We start from the raw sequence: 21,328 nt of genomic DNA on the forward strand, positions 1-21,328 counted from the left end.
GTTATGATATCAAAATTGTTTGATAAGTTAAGCTTCAAAATTATAAATTCTTTCTTGGGCGAATTTTTCCCATGCAACTGTTACCTTTTCCCCATGATACCATGTAGTGTAGAATATAAATAAGTTGAATTTTACATGCTGTGATCTGGAGGGTGCTGAAAGAAATGGATTGGCATAAAACAATCAGTAGATATAGTGCACAGCAGTCCTTTGTCACATGCCCAGGGAATGTAGCATTGGCTCCGACACAAAGTCAGCAGGAAGGATGGAAAAAGTCACTGTTTATGTACCTATTCCACTGGTTTGAGCACTTTCCTGATTAGCACAAGAGACAAGTTTGAAACACAGCACACAGGGCAGACATTTATTTCGCAATTGTAGGATTCTTCCTTAAATTAAGGTAGATAGGAGCTACCAAGTTGAGGTTTTTTGTTTTTTTTTTTAACCTTAAAAGCACAGTTAAACATTAACCAGAGCTATGTAAAGAAAAAGGAAATGAGAAGGGAAATAATGTATGTTGTAAAGTCATGTATTACTGAATTAGGAAATACCAGCATCTAACTAAATTACCTTCTTTTCTGGTTTCAAATGATCAGCTTGACATTGAATCAATTTCTTTTTTAAGATGCTCAGTCTCTGTTGAGTAGCCTAAGATGATTTCTAGTGACTTTTTCCTTTTTTTTTTTTTATCTTTTTCAATCTCCAATCGTCTAAAAGCTATAGAGATTTTTTTCCTTCTTCTGTTGTAAGAATTGGTTCATTCATTCTCCCTCTCACTTTTGTGACTAAGCTGCATCAGTACCATTTTCTTCCTTTCCAGCGGCTCTCTCTCTCTTCCTACACCATTTTTTTCTGATCACTGTGTTGTGAGGCACTGCAAACCACCTGGCTGTCCACATTGTCCCAGCTGCTTCTGTTCTCTCTGAAATGCCATCTCTTCTACATACCTAAATCCAAGACAGCCATACATGTTGAGAAAGAATGGCCATGTCAGGTGATGTCCATCTTCAGAGGCAGCATAATCCAATATAACATTGAGTCAGGAGTTCATAATGTAATTACAGCTGGGTGTATGGCGCTCTAGGGTTTGATGGGTGAATAGAGCTAAATCCTCTTTAAAGATAGCTGTTTTCATTATCAGAATATATTGGGTGCTGGTCTTCACATTTGCATGGTTTAGAGCAGCTGCACAGACGGTATAAGGTTTTGACTTTATTGGGACAATGTGAAGATACAGTATGCTTGCTTTTAATTAGCTATGGGGTTCATCGTGCAGTGGGCCCTCAGGATATGACTCCAGTGCATGGAAAAACATGTGCGTGAGCTCTTTGTGTTTTGGAAACACGCAACTAAAATGGTCCCAAAACACGTAACTGAAGTGTAACCGAAGCTGGGAGAAAATCCCGCTTACTCAGTGGTTTTAAGTTAGATCGCTCCACGCTGCAGATGCCTGGATCCACCGTAAATATTCTTGTCATTCGTACTTCTCCATGTTGACCGACTCGTTCCTAGAAGTCTGCACTCCCACCGCACCATCTGTAGGATTTGGTTTACATCCAACAAATCGTTCAACAGCTGGTGATTCGGGGAAGCTGAACGGGTGGAGTTATCTTTTTGACAGTGCACAGGCAGTGGGGAGAACTGCTGGTATCTGCGCTTGAGATTTTTTGAGGGCCAAGGGGAACACTTTGTAATGCATTTTAGCACAGGGTTGTCTGGCAAGGGCTGGAAGGATGTTTTTGCAGAGACCGTGTAAATTGGTGTCATGGGCTAGCCCCTCTGCCAAACAAATGGTGGTTCTGTAGTCTGTACAAATAAGGCAGCTAGGGAGTGTGAGTTCTGATATAGAATTCTGATACAGAGTTCTGATATAAGAAGCTGACTGTCTGATGCCACATCTTTGGTTGTTTAGACTTGCAAGGTTTTAGTTTGTTTGAGGAGCCAGTAGTTTCCTGACATGGTGCTCCCAACTGGAAAGCTTATCACTTGATGTCCTAGGGTGTGTTTTACGTTAAAAATCAAAATATGAAGTGAATAATCTGTTTTGGGAAAACAAAAATTGTTACAGCTAAACACACTGTGATACCTCGTAATATAGCCTTTCTGCAGTAGACCTGTTTAATGTCACCAAAAGCTGAAGAACGGGATGAAAAATTAGTGTGGTATTTGAGGAAAAGTGGAGCCAAATGAAGGAGGAGGGCAGTAGGCCCCGGGCCTCAGAGTTCTGCACACACAGAGCAGCCTTTATTTAGGGAGGGCACAGTGTGGGTTCAGGCTTTTCTCATCTGTTTTATTTTTTTTTTGCTGCCTATATAACTTCTTCGTTCCTGTTGTGTCTACCTGAGTTTGATGGTTTTCTGGTTATTTTAATCTTGTGTTCACATAATCGGCTGGAAAACAGACTGCAGCTCCCCAGTGCTAGCAAGGGTTGCCGTGGGGTGTGTCTCTCCCATTGCCATTCTTGCACTCTTCCCATCACCATGACTGATGGTCACCTTATAAAAAATAAAAAGGCTCAGTTCTGGGCAGGTGAGCAGGAAATACTGGGGAAAAAAAAAACATTTTATAATATCACACCACTCTTGCAAGTAACAGGCTGATGAGGGCTTAGTTCAGGTGCGAGCAATCCTTTAGGGCTCCAGGGCCATTGCACAGAACAGAGCACTACAAACTGGTTTCTTTGCTGAATTCCAGTTACTAAAATGTCCGTGAAACCAGAAAAACAACACTTTATGTTTTAAATTCATCTTTTGCTTGTTCATTTTGTCTTGTTTTATTTTTGAGCTTTCCCATCATCTAAAGTAAAAAGATAAGTGCTTGGTGGGATGGAGTGTGTAGCCCATGGAGGTGATGGGCTGGATGGTCTGCACCTTGCCTTTCTGATTCCTATCTTCATGTGAGGCTGGGAGCACAGCCTTGTTAGATACTGTATGAAACAGAATAGTGTTCACAGGTGCTACAGTATTTTTGCCTGAGGTTAGAGTGATAATCCACCACACCTATCCTGTCTCAGCAACTTGTGCACCTCTTTATGTATATATATATTTTTTTCAAATCCAGAATTGATTCTCTTTGCTGCTTCCTATGAGAAAATATGGACTTTAAAGATCTATGCCTGAAGCACACACAGTCTCTGTAGCACTCACTGCAAATTTTAAATGGTGAATGATGTGCTAGGGGCCCCATGTGAATGTTTTGTTCCAGAGCAATTCAGAAAGGTCAAAACCTCATGTAAACGTAAGCCAAGTAATCAAAGTCACTTCTCTGCAGAAAATGAGAGTGTGGCATTGAGGGCTCTTTCTTGCCCTTTTAAGTTGCTGAATGTAGTATTTATCAATCAGTTGTAATCACAGCACTGTGAGCAGCTTTGCTGTATTTCCTTTTGCTTGGATTTTTAATTGAAATGAGAGAGGGATGAAGTTGGGGGGTGTTTACATGGAATTCTCTGATCAGAATCTCCTCCTTTCTCACATCAGCTCTCTATGGTTTCCCATTATTTCAGCAAATTATGGGTGCAGGGGGAAGTGGAGGTCTTTACAGAGAGTTTGGTGGGTGTTTGCTTGCAGAATCAGTTCCCTTGTTCCTCTGGCAAAGTTCTATCTTCCTATGGAGAAAACCACTTGAATCAGCAGGATGTTCAAAAATCAGGGTAGCCTTGGGGTGTTCTAGGTGATGTGGCTCCCAGAAGATGATCTGGTTTCTTCAGGAAGAAGTGTGTGTTGGTCATGCTTTTTGAAAACCTTGTATAGGAGAGACGAAAGACACAGCCATCCTAGATTTTACTGTTGTGGAAGCGACCCATCGAGAGAACAAAACAGATCAGAATAGTTTCACTAATGCATACAAACAAAAGGAAAATGAAATAAAAATGTCATCTTGTTCTTCCAGTGCTCTGAATCAGAAGGAGATATGTGCATATTGTGAATTTGGAGCTGCCACCTCAGGTGAAAAGAGTAACAACATCAACAAAATATAATTGCTTATGCTTTATAAGGTTGCAAACAAAGAATGTTGATGTTGCTCTTTATCTGTGTGAAGTTTCCAGTGGTGACTGCTTACAGCTACAGACAGCCTTCTTTTGACTGTTATAGCTGGTATGTTGTCTACTCTAAATCCCACTTGATGCCAATCAAGTTCTTGCTTGCTGTCAGCAAATTCTTGATTACTTTCTGTCTGCAAGAAGCTTGTATGCATTGCAAGGCTCTTATCAGTTCCTTTCTCTCTATTCACTTTCCCAGAGTAAGCAAATTCGGCTCCTTAAACCTTTTTCCACTCATCATGTTTTCTAAACCTCTTACCATTCTTCCTACTCTCTTCTTGACACTAATACATACATTTCAAAAAATATGAGGCCCCAAATGAAATACTATGTGCCATATACTTCACTCTGGTGTTGAAGAAGGCAGAATAGCCTCAGTTGTGTGTCTCAGAAGGAAAATGGTCTTGCTTGTGTGACTTCAGACCCGTATGCCTAGCCAGTTATTCCTCATAGCTTTTCACTTTTGATGTCCCCATTCCTGTTGCAGTTATCCTTACAGAATATAGCCTATATATGTTTTTTTTTTTTTTCTCAAGCTGTATTTCTGATCTTGAAGTCTATTGAGTACTGCTGTAGTATACCCCAGCCTCCCATGGTGCAATGCTGAGCACAGCTCGAATACTTGCCATTCATTCATTAATGCTCTGGGACAGGCTGCGATACCTCAACTGATGCATTCTCTCAGGTTGTCATCATACTACTGATAAGTGTTCATGGCACTTGGTTTGACTGTGGTTTTTTTTAATCACTTGTTCAGCCTTTTTTTTTTTTTTTTTTTTAGATAATTTAAACTATTTCTGTGGTTTGTTCATGAAAAAGTCATGTGGGGACTGGTTTAAAAGCTTTGCTAAAGATAGAGTCTGTCATCTGCACCACTTTCTGCACTTTCTTTTTATCAGCTGGGACAGATGCCCTGTCAGAGAGAGGAAGGGAGACAGTGCATCAGTTTGACATCACATTTTGATAAATTCATAATGACTTTATTTTTTTTCCAATCACATTATTTTTACAGGGTTAGAAATCCTGTAGTGGTGTGTTCCACTAACTTCTCTTCTGTTAAATTGTTTTTTTTACCGACTTTCCTGTCCTTACCTTCCTCTGTAAGATCAGGTGCTGTGTTAGGTCTCTTCATTTATTTGAGATCTTATCTAGCCTGTCTGGCATCTGCAAAGTAGTGGCTAATGGTTTAGAGATGGTTGCTGGTAGTTCCCGAAGCACTGTAGGGACATTTTCAATGCTTTCTGATGACTTGATAACCCATAATGTCCTGATGTCTTAATCTCTTCTTTCCCTATTCCAGCCTGCACTTGCATATCCTCTGTGTTAGGTTGAAACTGCTGAGTATCTGATTTCAGGTAGCCTCTGTGAAGAGGCATTGAATAATTTACCCTTTACTGTGCCACATTTAAGTAAGGTACCTGTTTTTCCCTTTTAATGTATTTATATAATCTTTATCGTTTGCTGTGTCTATAGTGCTCTTCTGTGATCATCATATGAGTCCTGTGTCCTTGGTTCTGCTTTGGAGTACAGTCCCTTTTGTTGTTGTTTTTTTCCCTGTCATTTAAAAGCTCCTGACACTTCCTATCTCCACCCTGGGTAAGAAGAGCACGATCTCTCCAGGAACTTTTTTTTCATTTTCTTTCATCAGACCTTATTGTATGTGGGAGCAGAGAGGTCCACATATGCCCGTGATGTGGGAGTTTTGGGTCCTTATGGACAAGTCTGCCATAGTCTTTTTGACCTCTCTTAAAGATGTTGGGTGGTCACAGGTGTCTCCTCTGTCTCCTCCTGATTACCTGACACCTTACTCAAATATTATCTCATTTTTTTCTTCTTTAACTTCTTCAAGAAACTTTAAAGAAATCTGTATCATGCACCTTCCAAGAAGGACAGACAAGTAGTTTAAGCCATGCTATATCTTGTAACACCTCCACCCAGCTTTGCTGTTTTATTAATTTCTGCCTGTTCTTCCTGAAGTCTCATCTGCACAAATGCTTTGGGTCTCTGACTTATGCCACCATACCTTTTAAATCCATAGTGCCACAACTGGAGCTCATCCTGGTATTTCCTTACATCTAGCCGCTTTCTCTGTTGATTTTCTTTTTGTCTCTCTTGTTATTACCTTTTCGATTTTCTTGTCTTGCATGTGTGCTTTACTGCATGTGCTGATTCTAATGTGTGTATATGTTTAGGTTATATGCATTCATCATCTTGTTATGTTTAAGATGTAATCTTAAGCTCTTAAATAGGACCAATGTGTTTTTGAGTATAGGGGCTGCACGTACTGGGGTCTGGAGTCTCAGAGCCATTACAGACAGTCTTTGTTGGGCTTTTTGTGGCCTAGATGTCATCTCTGCATGAGGGAAAAAATTCATGAAAATTAAAGACTATCAAAAAAATTCTCCTTTTCCTGATGATACTTAAAGCAGTTTCATGGAAACAGTTTATATTTGAGGTTTAGCAGACAACAATCTGGCATACAATCTTTTCTTAAATCATATATTGACATTTCTGTTACTGTTCTCAGTGGCAGTATTCTTCTCCAGATGGTCTTCTCATCAGCATCTCATCGTTATTGTATAAATATGTCTCTCATTATGTAGAACATTATTTTTAAAATAAGGAATCATTATTATATTATGTAACTTCCAAAGTTGGACCTTTTCAGTGATTTATTGTACTTTTCATAAATTATAATTAAAGAACTTTCCACAAAGAGAATTAATTAGATCAAAGAAGCATTTAAGTGTAAATCATTAGTCTTTGTAATACAGGAAATAGTTAGTGGCTATGTATAGTTCATTTAATTATACTTGTTCAATTTTGTTTAGTCACTGTATCTTGATTTGTTTTGAAGTTAATTTGCAATTTCTTTTGTAATGTGATTTCAGTTTACTTAGTATATCAGATATATATAAATACACCCTACTGCAAATAAATAAAGATTTATTAATGACTTCAGGGTAAATTAAACCACAAACTCTGCTGTAAATTGGCTGTGAATTCAGTTGCTCAATGTATGAGTGACACAGGAGATCTGCACTCTTAAGAATGGGAGGCAAGAAGTAAAATGACTTGTTAAATATATGGATTTATGCTGTAGATTGCAACTCTCATTTAATGGAGGGAACCAGATGACAAAGAATCACAGAATCATAGTATGGCATGGGAGAGGTGCTCCAAACCCTCTGATCATCTTCATGGCTCTCCTCTGGACCCTCTCCAGCAGATCCACAGTTTTTTTTCATGATGGGGGCCCCAGACATGGATGCAGTACTCCAGATGGGGCCTTACAAGGGCAGAGTAGAGGGGAATATTCACCTCCCTTGCCCCGCTGGTCACCCCTGTTCTGATGCAGCCCAGGATACAGCTGGCCTTCTGGGCTGCAAGTGCACTGCTGGCTTGCATCAAACTTTTTGTTCACCAGGACATAGCCTGGGCTTGATCTGGTGAGAGAATTATTGGTAGAGGTGAACATGGTTTTGGTTCCCATATGAAGAACCGTTTTTCAGTACGACTAGTAAATGGTAATGGCAGTGGTACTGTCTCAAATGGCAATATATTGATAGCTCTAGAAAATAATGACTGGGTTTGTTGGAAGGGTGCAAGCTCTGCTCAAATGGTTTGCAGGTTTAGCAATCCAGATGAATTGTATTTACTTAGTGAAAGGGAATGAAAAGATACTTTATCTGTAATTTGATCTCATAAAATTGCTTTCAAGTATGCCGTGTGGTTTTTTGAAAGTGTTTTTCATACCTTGATCATATGTTAATATTTCCTTGATTATTGATTTGCGATGCTCTGAAATGCTTAATTTTAAACCTTTACATTACTGAAAGTATATCCATTTTAAACTTAGTTTTTAAGGTTGAATTAAGCTAGTTCTTGGCATAGTTTTTCTTTAAACAATAAAAAGTTGATTTTCATTCGCACTGAACTTTGTACCCAAATTTACTTCAGACCTAGAGTATCCAGCATTTAGCAGCATCTGTATTATGTTTGGACTAGTCTAATCTTTTGGAATCTTTGAGTATGGGATTGTAAGCCAAAACTTAGATATCCGAGAACACATCTGGGTCGCGTAGTATTACCTCATTTGTGTAAGGTAGTATTCTTAGTTTCTTTTCATTAGTTTGTTTTCTGTTGGCTGGAAAGAGGAATTTGATACAGGGCTTGTGCTGGCAACAGAATAAGTTTAAGGGACTTCAGTGATGTTTTTCTTCCTGTATTGGAATTCACATTAGAAGTCATGATTTCGGTATATAACTAGATATAGGAAATTCAGAAAAACAAAAATAGGGATATATTTATATTACTAGATTTCTTAAGATTACTGTTATTTCTTCCAGTAAGTACCTGCTTCTTCCTATGAAGATTGTTATGCCATTTATAAAAATAATAATAATAATAAAGAAATGCTTGAAAAGTTTTTACAGATGTATTCTGAGGAAGGCAAAACAACCTATTGCTTCGCACTAAAAGAAAGAAATGTTTTTCTGTCTTGCAGGAGCTTATTTTTAGCCTGTGCTAGATGGAATGAGGCACATCTTAAAAATCTGATGAATTCATAGAAATTGCTTTAAAAATGTGTTTGCTTTGCTTCTATTTACATCTGTAAGATAACAGTGTGAAATTAATAGTGTTTTGTTCTCAGTATTTGTTGCTAAACATACTAGTGTGTGTAGGGAAATAGAGAAGATGTTTGGAAATGGGTAACCTTGGGTTAATTAAATCCATCTGGTGGCTGACTAATGACAGGAATACTGTATCCAGGGAATCATTTAATGCTACAAGATTTGATAATGCACCAGAAGTTTTCTAACAAAGCAGTCTTAGAGCAAACTAGGACTCGCATGTGTCTGGAGTGAAAACCCGTCCCTCAGAGCAGCTCATAGAATTGCAAAGGTCCGTTTCAGGCAGAAATGTCCCAGAAAAACTGAGGAACTGGATTCTTTGTTCCTTGAGATGTAGAATTGTGACTGGGACGTGAAGTAAAGCTTATTTTCAGTTTGTGCTGCAAGGAGTTGAATTTAATGGGACTAATTTAAATGGATATGTTTCCTAGCTCTCTAAAATCCAGGAACAAATATCTTTATTAGGAAAGAAGCTATGTAGGGTGAAAAAAAAAGAGCTTCTAGAGGCACTGTGGTAAAAAGTGAAGAAAGGCAGAATTTTAATTTGTGTCAGGTGGCAAGGTGTCTGCTCCTATGTAGATCAGTGCCTGAAGATACTGCTGTTGATGGTGTTTTAAAGCAGCAACTCTGATAGTTCTTTTCTGTTACAGTGCTCTAACTACACGTAATATCAAGAGGAAAAAGAAGACTTTGAGCTAACACCTCCATGCATTTATACTTTCTGTTTGTCATCTGTATTGATGACTGATTTTGTATTGATTTGGTAGCTGTAAGTTAGCTTTTTGTTACTTGCTAGTTCAACATTTCTGGAAAAGAAAATCAAATGCATAGTTTGTTGTTACTGAGTTAATTATTTGATTAATTTGCATATAATGTTTTCTTGCACTTGTGCAGAACATGGTCTGGAGGTGGGAGAATGAACTTCTGACGTTTGAGGAGACCTGAGTGCTTTAAAAGCAAGCCAACCATGATAGCATCAGATGAAGAATAGTTTGTTACATGTCGAGCTGACAGATGGGAAAACAAAACTCAGAGATTAACATTATTCTGTAGTTTAATTTTTAAAGCATACAAAAACGGCGGCTTAATAGAATTGAAAATGGAGAATGAGTTTGTTTGCTCTACATGTGAGGAACTTGCCTAAGCTTCCTTTGTAGCAAGTAGAACAAAATAGCACTAGAAAGTGATTTATCTCGGCTTAAAGCAGACATCTAAAATAGGTCGGATGAATCACGCTCTGAAATGTCTGTTTTTCTTCTCTGAGTATGTGGTGAGTTTAAAGTGACCATCTCAGATGTATACATCCAGAGTTGGATTAGATGGATACCTTCCAGGCTGCCACATGATACAAGGCAGTGGATAGTTAACTGTTTTTTGTAGGTGCTGAAGACAGCTGTTTAAGTAATTCATTTCTAAAGGGTGTTTTTTTGTACAGGTGTGCCAGTTTAAGTGTAGACATCTGATGTATTCTTAATTGTGTCATACATTAGGACTTTGAAAATGTGCCCTGAAAAATAAATCTACTGTATACATTGCATGTTTTGTGCTTCTTGTAAGTGTTGGTGTGCAGCAGGTAGCACCATGCACCCACCTCATGCATACTGCAAAAACTGAACACGAGCTGAATGCTGTGAATTTGCTGTATGGAGAACTGTGCTCACTGGAGACCTTAGCCTTGAGAGGACACAGTACATAAGTGAGTCTGAAAATACAAATTGACCTCATTTACAATGTTTTCTGTCAAGCAGTGCAGCTTATTAATCATTCTAACAGCATCAGAAAGGAATCCTGTTCAGCAAGTCTGTTTCTCCTAGTAAACATTGTAGTGTAAGTTAAGAACTGATAGTGACTTCAAAGTAGATGAATTAGCAGATGTATATTCTATGAAACTGCATGTAATTACCCAGTAGCTATGGTTACCAGGTTTACAGGGTGATGACGAACAGAAATAGATTGCAGCAGGCTGATTTGGTTTTCAGTTGCCTAAAAGTGAAGTGCTCAAATACATTTTTAGTTATCATGGACTTGTACAAGTAACAAAAATCCAAATATGCTGTTTCCTGAACTGACGCTGTCTGCTTTTTCAAATTCTTGTTTTCATGTGGAATTGCAGTAGTTTTTAAACTTGTGTTTTGCTTTAATATTGTTTAAGAATCGAGTGCCGAGCACGTGTTTGTAATGAGGCTATTTCATTTCAAAAATCAAGATTTTGAATGAATATTGCTAATATTTTGATTTGCTTCCAGACAGTACTAAGTTCAGACAAAGTTATTTCATATCCAAGAAGAACTATGTACTCATTTTTCTTTTTTTAATCTCTTAGAATGAGTTAATGGAAGCATTTAACTTTTTTTTTTTTTTTGGATACTCCATTCCTGAAACAGAAGTGACAGAAGTGTGGGTGAATTCAAGCAGGATGGGCAGAGTTGGTCACGAGGACATGATATGTTTGCACTGCTCTTGGTGGGCCCATTTCAAATGTTTCCAGCGTCTGTATTGCCTAGAAACGTCAAAACTACTTGAGTCTGTTTCCAAAAGCAGTGCAGGTGTTGAAGAGTTCAAGCCCTGTTGACTTAAATGTAAAGAACAAAAGACTGAACGTAACTACAGTGAGCTGCATTGGAATTAAGGCACTAAGTATCACCAGCTTTTTTCAGTGTGTTACTCTCTTTAGTGAATTATGAACTAGGTGGAATGGCACTTCTGCATTTAACTTCAATGTAATTCCCGTAACATTGTCTGTATATTGTAATGAATAGAAAAGAATGAATAGAATAAGATATTATGGCACCGTGCTCTTTTTCAGATCACAGCTTACAAATGAATGGCTGCATGATCACACTCAGTCAATCTGCTCACCTTGTTTTCCAGAATAACCAACCATGACTACAGAGTCGGGATCAGATTCTGAGTCCAAGGACAAAGAGCAGGACCAGCAAGAAGCCCCTGCGCCATCGGGGGCGGCGGAAGTCCCACCGCAGGAGCAGCAGCAGCTGAGCGAAGAGCACCAAAACGCACTCGAGCAGTTCTCAGCTGTGGCAGCACACAGCACACCGGTGAGGAAGGAGCAGGTAAGGGAGCTGTGCGCTATCGCTCCTGGGAAATAGTGAGCCCGTTTGGTGTGATGTTATAGATTTTTCACTGGCTGGTCTTCTGCATTTAAGCGTAATAACCTTCATGAAGGATGTCTGGAAGTTCACATTTTTCTGCCTTCAGTGTGCTTCTTTGGGCCGGTCTTACTAACAAAGTGAGAAATGTTTTCCATCTTACATTTGCATTATGTTGCAAACAGTGCCAACTTTTAAGAAGCTGAAAATATTTTCAGAGTTCATTTTTCCTTTGACACCTGCTGAAAACTGATTTCATGCTTGCTTGTCTGATGTGTGAGCCATGAAGAATCTGTGGTCTCTTAAGCTTCTTGTAGTTCTGAAATGACTGCGTTATAATTGCTTTAACTTTTCATGTAATAGGTTTTAGAAGAGCTATCACATGATTTTTTTTCCATTTGGTTCTTTGTTGCACTTATTAAACTTGTGGCTGCCGCTTTCTTTTCCTGTTAACAATTTCCAGTCAATAGGATTAACAAGCATTGTTATTCATCGGTAAGTGACACAAAAATTAATGAGGTACCTGCAAATCACATCCCTTAGATCCGTAAGGTTATGACCCCCTCTGATGGTGTTCACCTTCAGAGAGTGGAATAAGCTAGTCACGCTCCTCCTCTGTTCTTTAAAAAAAAAAAAATCAAGTACTTTGTGAGGTCTTGTTATTTTATCTAGTTGGGAGGCAGTGCTGGTGGAGCAAGCAGAGGTAAGACATTACTTAACATCATTGTGAGTGTTCCCCCAGAAGCTGCTTGAGGCTGTCTGTGCTTTTAGGTTTTAATCCTTTTTCTGCAGAACTGCAGCCCAAACTTGCTGTTGGTGAGGGAAAAAAAAAATGAGTATAAGCTATTTCATATACAAGTAAAGCCTTTAATATCACCCAGATTTAGAGATGCATACCTAAGTTCTTGGGAGAACAAGTGCTCCTGGGACCAAATTAACAGAGATGTCTGACTTCCTTCATCCCAAGGTATAGACGTGGCAGGACAGGATTTCTGATATTTATTACTATTGATGGTCAGCCAATTTTTTGGTTCCTAACCATTTCTATCAGTGATAGAAACTCTGATCAGCCTCTCTCCTTCCCCACCAAAGACCTTTCTGCTTTTGTTTCCACATCTGCCAATTATGAGCTGGGAGAATTTCAGTCTCTGAAATAAGTCAGAAGTTACCTGTAGTTAGTCTGGGGAAAAGAGACAGAGCTGCTTTCCAGGAGAGAAGTGCACTACACAAGCAGGTCATTAATGTAAAATTCAGTTCTGCCAGGCCTAGGCATAAGTATTATCTTTTTTTTTTTTTCTTCCAAACCATTTAAAAGCAGTACTGACCAACAGAATTATTGGCAGTGGGTTCATTAAAAAGCCAGGAATTGTGGGATTAATGGACATCATTTTCTGTCTTGCTGTCAGTTGTTCCTCCGCTGTGGGATCAGTATGGAGTAAGCTTGTGGTTTTTATTATCACTTGTATAAGAGAATCGTGGGAAGAAAGATTGAAGTTACTGATCCATGACAGTGTCTTCTTGTTTTCATACCATGCACATGAGAGAGAACATTTTCGTGAAAACAAAAAGGCTTCTTCACAGTGGGATTAGCAGTTACTACGGACATAAATTCTTTCTATCAGATACGATAATGTAATCGTACCATCTTCCTCCCTTTCTGTCTACTTGAAGAGGCAGAATGCATCACACATGTTGGATGCTAACATTTCTGAGCAACTATCATAAATAGATGGGATTCATGCATCGTGCAAGCTTGGTAATATCACTTTGTACCCGAGTCAGAAGCTGTAAAGCATCCAAGATCATTACTGCTGAATCCTGTGACTCCACATGGCTTGATGTCTGAGAGAATTCCAGCTTCAGAAGGGGATAAGCATACTTTGTTGTAGAAAGATACATTACTGTAAATAAAGATGAAAAGCTTATGTTCAAAAAATGCAAACCCTGAAGCAATTTGTGCTGCACTAGAATTTAGTGTGTAGCACTGAAAATGCTGTAGAAATGTGGTCTGTTGCAGGGGTGAACACAATTCCAGGGAAGAATGCAGTTATGTTTGCAGAGTTCAGAATAATCCACTGAGTACGTGGGATTTTCACTGGCCACTTTTTTTTTCCTAAATAACACGATGTCAGGCTTCTTTAGGAAGAAGAAGCTTAATTCACTCTGAAGGTACCTCAGTGCCTGAACATGTCAGTGTAGTTCATGAGATCTTCTCTAATAGTTCTTGGCATGTTTTGTTCTCCAGACAAATGAGAGAAAATCCATTGTATGATTTTAACCTAGACAGATTTCCTGATCTTAATGTCAGTGGGAGTCTAACAAACGAAATAATGTCAATACTATTTTGGTTTTAAAAAATATGTTTATAAATAAGCAAATGTCTGCTGTGCTCTTGAGTTACAAACTGTCTTCATGAAGGAGAATAATCAACAGTCCATAGTGATTCAAAGAAGTTGTTTGCAGGCTGAAGAGGCTTCTGAAATGTAAAAGGCTGCTGGATGTCCTTGCTGTTATGGATTTATCTTTCAAGCAGTTTTCCTATCTTCTTTAAAAAGATTAATTCCATGCACCTTTTTTTTTTTCATTTAAGTGTTTTTTTTGGTGCTGGGAAGAAGTTTACTCTCACATGAGAAATCCAGTGAGCCACATGCAATGATGGCATAGTTCTTCCAGCCCTGGAATGACTTTTGCACCTGCAGATGTGCAAGTGTATCTTCTGTGGTAGATTTCCTTAAGAAAACATGCAGAAGTCATCAGAATGCCTCTTCCCATCAGTGCTGGGTCCCAAGAAGGAGACATCTTGAGCTTTGTTTTCCTCATGGTGCATAGGCCCAACTGCTTGCCAGCTGGCCCTGGTGGTTGTAGAGAGGTGGCTTGGCCTCAAGTCTTGTTCGGAGCCTGGAGACGCTCTCCCTCTTTGTCATGGCCATGGTGAGCATTAAAACCCCGGCAAACAGCTAATCTTGTGACATACACCGCACCTTCATCTACTGCCAGCCTTTGAGGCATGCAAGGACCTTGATGTCTGGACATCCAAGTGCTGGGAGGAGAAAGTCCTCTAGGTCTGCAGATAGACAGGGGAAGCGCCAGCTGGTGGATTTTTAAAGCAGCTTCTTTGTTCCACTCTGTGTCTTCCTTGTCCTGATTTCTTTTTATCTCCTCACTCAGGAATACCCAGGAGACCTTTGCTCTGTCCTCCCTTGCGTAGGGAAAGGAGGAGCATGGGGCCACAGTTGCATCTTTGCTTCGGTGGGAGCTAGTGCTCTGACCAAGCTCTGAAAGCTTACAGCTTGTTTGGATGAAATCTCTTGGGGAAAGTTCTCTGTGATTTAGTGACATGCTGTTGTTGCTGCTTATATGATGCAAGGTTGTTTTGGTCTCAAAGCAGATTAAAGCCTTTCGATGGATTTGCTCTTCTCTTATGAAGGCTTATTACATGCAGTGAATGGAAACAGATGAAGGATTAATTTATATTATTTCCAGTGATGCTTGTTTCTTCTTACATAGAAATCATTCAGAGCCAGAACTGTTATTTTTTTCTACTGTAGTGAGATAACTGAAAGATTTTTTAAATATATGTTTTTAAAGCTCTAGCTTAGGTATTAGTGCATTCCTGTTGAGATTTTGCTTGGAGGCTATCGGGGGAATAACTGATGTGAAAGGTAATGACTGCGGCATAGTGCTGTTGCTAGGAAGGGTGAAATGCAGTTGAGCTGTTCTGGCTTTCATCTGTTGCAGTGAAAAGGACCACGAGCTGTGCTGCATCACAGTAACTCTTCAAATGGTCTGACCCACAGATAAGCACAAGCAAAAGTAACAGTAATTGTTTCTTCTCTATCCTTTCCCCTGCAGAATATTTGTCTTTCAAATGTTCTACTTTTTGCCAGCTTAAAGGACTTACTGAGCATCTGCAGAGAGCAGAACTCAGCCTCTTGTCTTGTAGTTATCATCCATTAGCCAGCCAGCTGCACATAAAAGATGTTTGGCCTCTTATTTTCATCCTGTTTGCTTAACCCTTCGTGTTTGGGGAGCCTTTCTTTCTCCAAGGCAAATCAGCACCCCCCTGCAAATTCTCAATGTCATCAACTGATCAGGCCTCTGATTCAGGGTGCCTTTTCTCACAGACAGCAAAATTAGTGGAAACCTCATGGTCTTTTCCTATTCCATATGACACCATGAAAACATTACGTGATTTAGTAGATATAGGACTTTAAATTACAATCTGTAGGGATATTGGTTCATTACAGTGTTTACTCGTTGTTCAGCATTTTCAGTAGACCAGAAAAAAAAGTCCAAGGAATCTGAGAGGGATTTTCTACGTATGAAAGAAGTAGAAACCTAAATTATTTTCATGCATGTCCCCCCTACCTGGTTATTCTGTACCTTTTGGAGTGAGGAGGAAGGGTTGAAGTAATACAGGGACTCTTTTCAACAGCTAAGAAGAGTCTGCTGTGCATCATGGACCCTCTCATCCAATCAGCATTTTAAATGCTTCATCTGCCAAAAACAGAGTGCGTAATGCATTGCATTGCACGATCGGTTTGTCTCAGTTATCTTTCTTTCTTTTTCTAGCCCACAGACAAAGAGCAGGAGTTTGCAGCTGCAAGTGCAAAACAGCTTGAATATCAGCAGTTAGAGGACGACAAGCTCTCTCAAAAATCATCATCAAGCAAACTTTCCAAATCTCCTCTAAAGATTGTCAAGAAACCTAAAAACATGCAGTGCAAAGTGACGCTCCTGGATGGATCTGAATATGCATGTGAAGTAGAGGTAAATTGCTTTTCCCTGTGTTTTTTTTTCATTCTATCTAGAGAAAAATATTTGAAATTAGACTTATAGGTTAATATTTTTTAAAAAAGTCTAAAACTAAATTCCTAATTTAAGCAAAAATATGGATGGCCGCATATTTCACCAATGCCTCCATGCATGGGTGCTTTTATTATTTTTCCTGGAGATAGAAGATGGTGCAAAAATTTGATATCTGTAGGGAAATAGCCTTTCAAGGTCAGGCTGGATGGGGCTTTGAGCAGCCTGGTCTAGAGGGATGTGACCCTGCCTATAGTGGGGGGGCTGGAACTCGGTGATCTTGAAGATCTCTTCCAACCCAAACCATTCCATGATTCAATGAATAGTGAGCAGTTCCTGGAACAGCCAGGGACTATGGATTAATGTTATGTTAGCATACTCCACTGCAGAATGCAGAAAGTGAATTATGAGCGGTGAAGCCCGTTTAAAAAAAAAAAAAGAAGGATTTTGATCTTGTAGGACATCCCTTTTCCCTTGCATACTGCTGAGTTGAGAGTTGTGTGGAGTCACTGTCTAAACAGTAGTTTTGACCATGGTGAGATGAGTGGGGGCAAAAGAGATGCCATGGGGACACAAGGAAAATGTCAATTAGAGTGTAGAATTTTATGACTCCTGCACTGTCTGAGAATCATAATTGTGTGTAAACATCACTGGTGGAAAGCTGCTGTTGGATTTCTATGAAGAAACTTTCCTTCCTTTGGGGACTCTGGCAGGAGTCTCCTTTTGAGAGGAGAGCAGTCTTTGCTGCCCTGTCACTTGGGACTGTTTGGTCTGCGGTTTCTGGCAGACCCATGCTGGGAGGATGTCTTTCTTTGAGCACCAGAAGACTATGGAGAAGCATAGGCATCAGCAGATTTAGCAAGTTTGGGTGGATTTATTTCTCCATTCAGCTGTTCCAGTCATGTCACCACGTTTGGGCAGTGAACCTGTCTGTCCTGAGCCTGCTCTTACTTAGGAGGTCACACACATGAGGCTGAACTCCAGCCGGAGTAGCATCCTCCTGTCAGGGGAAGGATGTGTGTTAGAGGCCTCAGCATCACCACGTCTCCTTTGGGTAACTGCAGAGTTAGCTCTATAAGTAAGAGCTGTGATCTTATTGCTCTTGTAGCATCTTAACAGTCATACTTTCAACTGTCTTTTAGTTGCACTGACCAAATCCTGTGTTGTTTCCATCAGACTAGCAATACCTCCCTGGTCATATACTTGGTGACTATTTAATGCAGTTTCTTGACCTCTAGTCCTAGTTTTGTCTGTTAGGATAGAGTGCAAACCATTAAGGTGAAAGAACGATTCTCCTGGCTTTGATGAAAAGAGTTAGACTTGTTTCAGCTTTTGCCATTTGGGTAGAAAATTGGACTCACTTTCTGGAATACAGGCAAGGAAATTTTGCAAGACAGGAGTTCTATGGAAATCTTGTCTGCAAGGCTGAGTTTTATGAGGGTATAAGATGGAGCAGAAGGGGAGATTTATTATAATAGATTCTCACTTCTGCAAAAAGAAGTGCTATGAATAATACTTCATTTTAGAAAGTTTCAATTCTCTAAACTTGGACTCTTTTGGAGTTAGTGTCAAAATGCTAGCGTATAGAAGTCATCGTGTTTTATTGCTTGTCATATTTGTCTGCTTTGTAAGTTCTGAATAACTCTTGAATAATGTCCTATATATATTGTATGCATTTTTTTCTATGTAGACTGCTGAAATGTCTTGTGATTGTGTTCACTGTCATCAGTAAGGTATCTGCCTCTATGATGGCTGGATGTCCTAGGCAGAATTCAATGTTGATGAGAACAGAGCTCCCAAAAGGATGAGTCTTCAAATGGCAAAGCTGCAATATTGTGATGGTGAGCAGACGATAGGGTATGTCAAAACAGAATTTAGCAGTGAAAAGTCAAAAAGTGTTCAGTAAACAAGTGCAGGTACAGTGATGTGCTTAGACACCTTAAATGAGTGATCCAAATTATGTGTCCTTCCTAAGTGATAGTGTTAACTTCTTGTGTTTATTGAGGATGCAACTGCAGGTACCTCTACAGCATAGCCCACTCTTTGGCCCTTAGGTAGATCCCTAGGGAAAGCTACTTTACATGCCCATAATGTTTAACTACGGTGAAAGGAGTCCTTGCCCAGCCAAGAGATAGGATGTGGTGTTCACTTTCTTTATCCACTGGGGAGAAAAAGTACGTACAAGGGGGTTTAGCAGGCTGGGGAGGCTGAGCATCTGTTTCTGAACACATTTCACAAAATTAGGAAAAAACTGAAGTCCTTATCTTGGGTAACAAAGTTTTGTTGCATTTTCAACAAAAATCTGGTGCTGCAATAAGAGAAACAATGTCACATTTCAGAAAAATGATGTCATATTTTTAAAATACTCCACAAGTAAGCTTACTGTATTCTCTTAAACTAGAAAAAGTATATGTTGGTAAATTCAAGATCCAACCAATTACAGAAATAAGAAATTCCCCAAATTGAGTTCCTTAAAAGAAGGGGAAGCAGGAATGTGCCAGCCAAACATTTTTTGTTTCCATTCCTTGTGTTATACCCACGTACGTGCATCTTTCAGTGTGGGCAGTGTTAAGGATGTGACAATCAGCGGAGGAGAGTTAGAAACTTCATCCCATGTTGTCAGCTTCCATTTTGCAGCTCTACATGTCCTGCTTCTACCTACTGAAGTCTAAAAAGCAGTGTAATGTAGAAGGAAATTTAAAAGTGTCCTTTTGAGCTAGAATACCCGTTCTGTCAGTGAATTTTGTTTTGGAAGTGAGCCAGATATTTATCTCTCTAGAACTGTGTTCCCTAGTCAGGGAGTTGGGGGTCATTATAGAATCCATCAGTTGCTCTGTAGAGTGGTTGCAAGTGACAAATGCTTTTATATACATTAAATATTCATATCATTTAAAGGAGCTTATTGCTCTCAAGTAGAGTACAGCCTACAGCTTATCAATTATGTGTTCATCCAGTTAATGACCTGACAGCTGAAATGGCACATACTCAGAGATTTAGATGCTTCTGAGATGGGTTTGGTTAATTCATTATCCCTTTGCTGTCCTTTGTTTCACAGCTCCCTCTTTCCTATTCCATATTCAGTGCTGAGAGTCTTCAACAGCTTCCACTGTTTCTTTCAGTCTCTCTCATGCCTAGAACATTGCACATGTGACACCAGGGTTTTTTATGTTGTATGGGGTATATCTGCAAAGCACAGGGTAGTGGAGGTAACTTCAAAGAGGAGGTTAACAGCAGTTCGTCTAGTGTGTTATCCTTTCAGTGGAAGAATCTGAAGTAAATGCCACATAAAAGATCTCTCCTGTGGCCCTACAATATTACTGCCAGTGTGTTGTATCTATCCTGACCCAGAAAGTCTTTCATGCAGTAAGACATTAGAAGCCAAAACCAGGTTAAATAGCTAACTCAACCTGTTAATTTATCCTTTTCCAAAAACATAAAACAGAAGCATTACCATCTGTACTGCCACCACACTTCTCGGCTGGGAGCCTATGGATGGGTTCAGCCAGCTTATTTAAGAGCAGTGGTTCCTATCCAAGGTAGAATGGATATCTAATGGTGTTTTACGTGTCCAGGAACAGCTGTGGGCTTTTGGAGCAGAAGTGTTTGTTCTACACTGATGTTCTTACTAACAGTGTCAAAGTAGAGCTGCAGCCTAACATGGTTCCCTCATGCCCTAAAGCAGCTGGAGGTTTCTAATGGGCACTCAGAGGAGCTGGCATAGTCTGCTTGGACGGATGCTGGCTGATTCCCACTGTGATGTCTGCCCCTCCTGGAAGCATTCTCCTTGCACTGTTCGTGGCGCTCTCCCACCTGGCACCACAATCAGAAATGTGTCAAAAGTGGCCAGGTCCATAGCCAATGCTAAGGGCTTCTTTGTTAAGCAAGCTAGGTCTACATACTGCATGTATCTTTTGTTCTTCAAACCAATAATAAAAGATCATTAAGATTGGAAAAGACCTATATGATCATCTAGTCCAACTGTCCACCAACCACCAATATTGCCCACTAAACCACATTCATAAGTACTGTCCTTTTCTTAAACATCTCCAGAGAAGAAGATTCAAGACTGCAAACTGAATTCAGATAACCTTAACAAAGGCATTAGTTGAGGTTTTTCTGAAGGTATGCAGAAATAAGCAGAAATAACTTGTCTGAATTTCTGCCGCTTTAAGTAGGGGTTTTTGAGTGCTTTACTACATTTACACTATTTCTAGGATTTATTTTTCTCCTCTTCCTTCTTTGCCTAGTCTTATTTTTCTGTTGTCTAGACTGCTGCATTTTAATTAAAAGACTGAATTGGAACAAGCTGTCATCCTCTCCCTTACATGTTGCCTAACCTGAAGTGTCTTTTTAAAACAGGTTGGCATTTGCCTTCATGATTTCTACTCAAAACAGATAAATGTTATTAATCATAGTGTGAGATCAGAAAGCAATAACAATCTTAACTAAATGAAAGGCAAAATGGTTAGATTTCATTTTCAAGGGCACAACTGTCTGAACTCGTTGGTAATTTATACTCTTTCTTCATTCTTCTTCCACTTGAATTTTATGATCGAACAGAAACAGCAAATGAAAAAAATGTTTTTGCAGCAGCCTTGCTGTGGCATTGCTGCAGCTCTGTGCCAAACAGGTTGAGTTGCCGTATAATTTGGTTGCAACGGAGAACACTGAAATCTGACATTGCAAGGAGTGTTACTATACCCCCTGTTCTTGGTCAGTGGGAGTCAGCTGAGCTAGGGAGG

General features: G+C 39.5%; 1 protein-coding gene across 6 annotated transcripts in view; it reads left to right on the forward strand.

Annotated features, from left to right (window-relative positions):
• The window catches only part of EPB41L3 (erythrocyte membrane protein band 4.1 like 3), a 93,981-nt gene that overhangs the window by 16,153 nt on the left and 56,500 nt on the right, over positions 1-21,328 (forward strand). For all 6 annotated transcript variants that reach the window (XM_021386824.1, XM_021386822.1, XM_021386818.1 and 3 more), the window contains exons 2-3: positions 11,545-11,744; positions 16,353-16,550. In XM_021386824.1, coding sequence (XP_021242499.1) covers positions 11,556-11,744; positions 16,353-16,550 — 387 coding nt within the window. In that variant the 5' untranslated portion in view covers positions 11,545-11,555. The remainder of the gene's footprint in view (positions 1-11,544; positions 11,745-16,352; positions 16,551-21,328) is intronic.

This window comes from Numida meleagris, chromosome 2 (genome assembly GCF_002078875.1).
Source record: "Numida meleagris isolate 19003 breed g44 Domestic line chromosome 2, NumMel1.0, whole genome shotgun sequence".
Lineage (NCBI taxonomy): Eukaryota > Metazoa > Chordata > Aves > Galliformes > Numididae > Numida > Numida meleagris.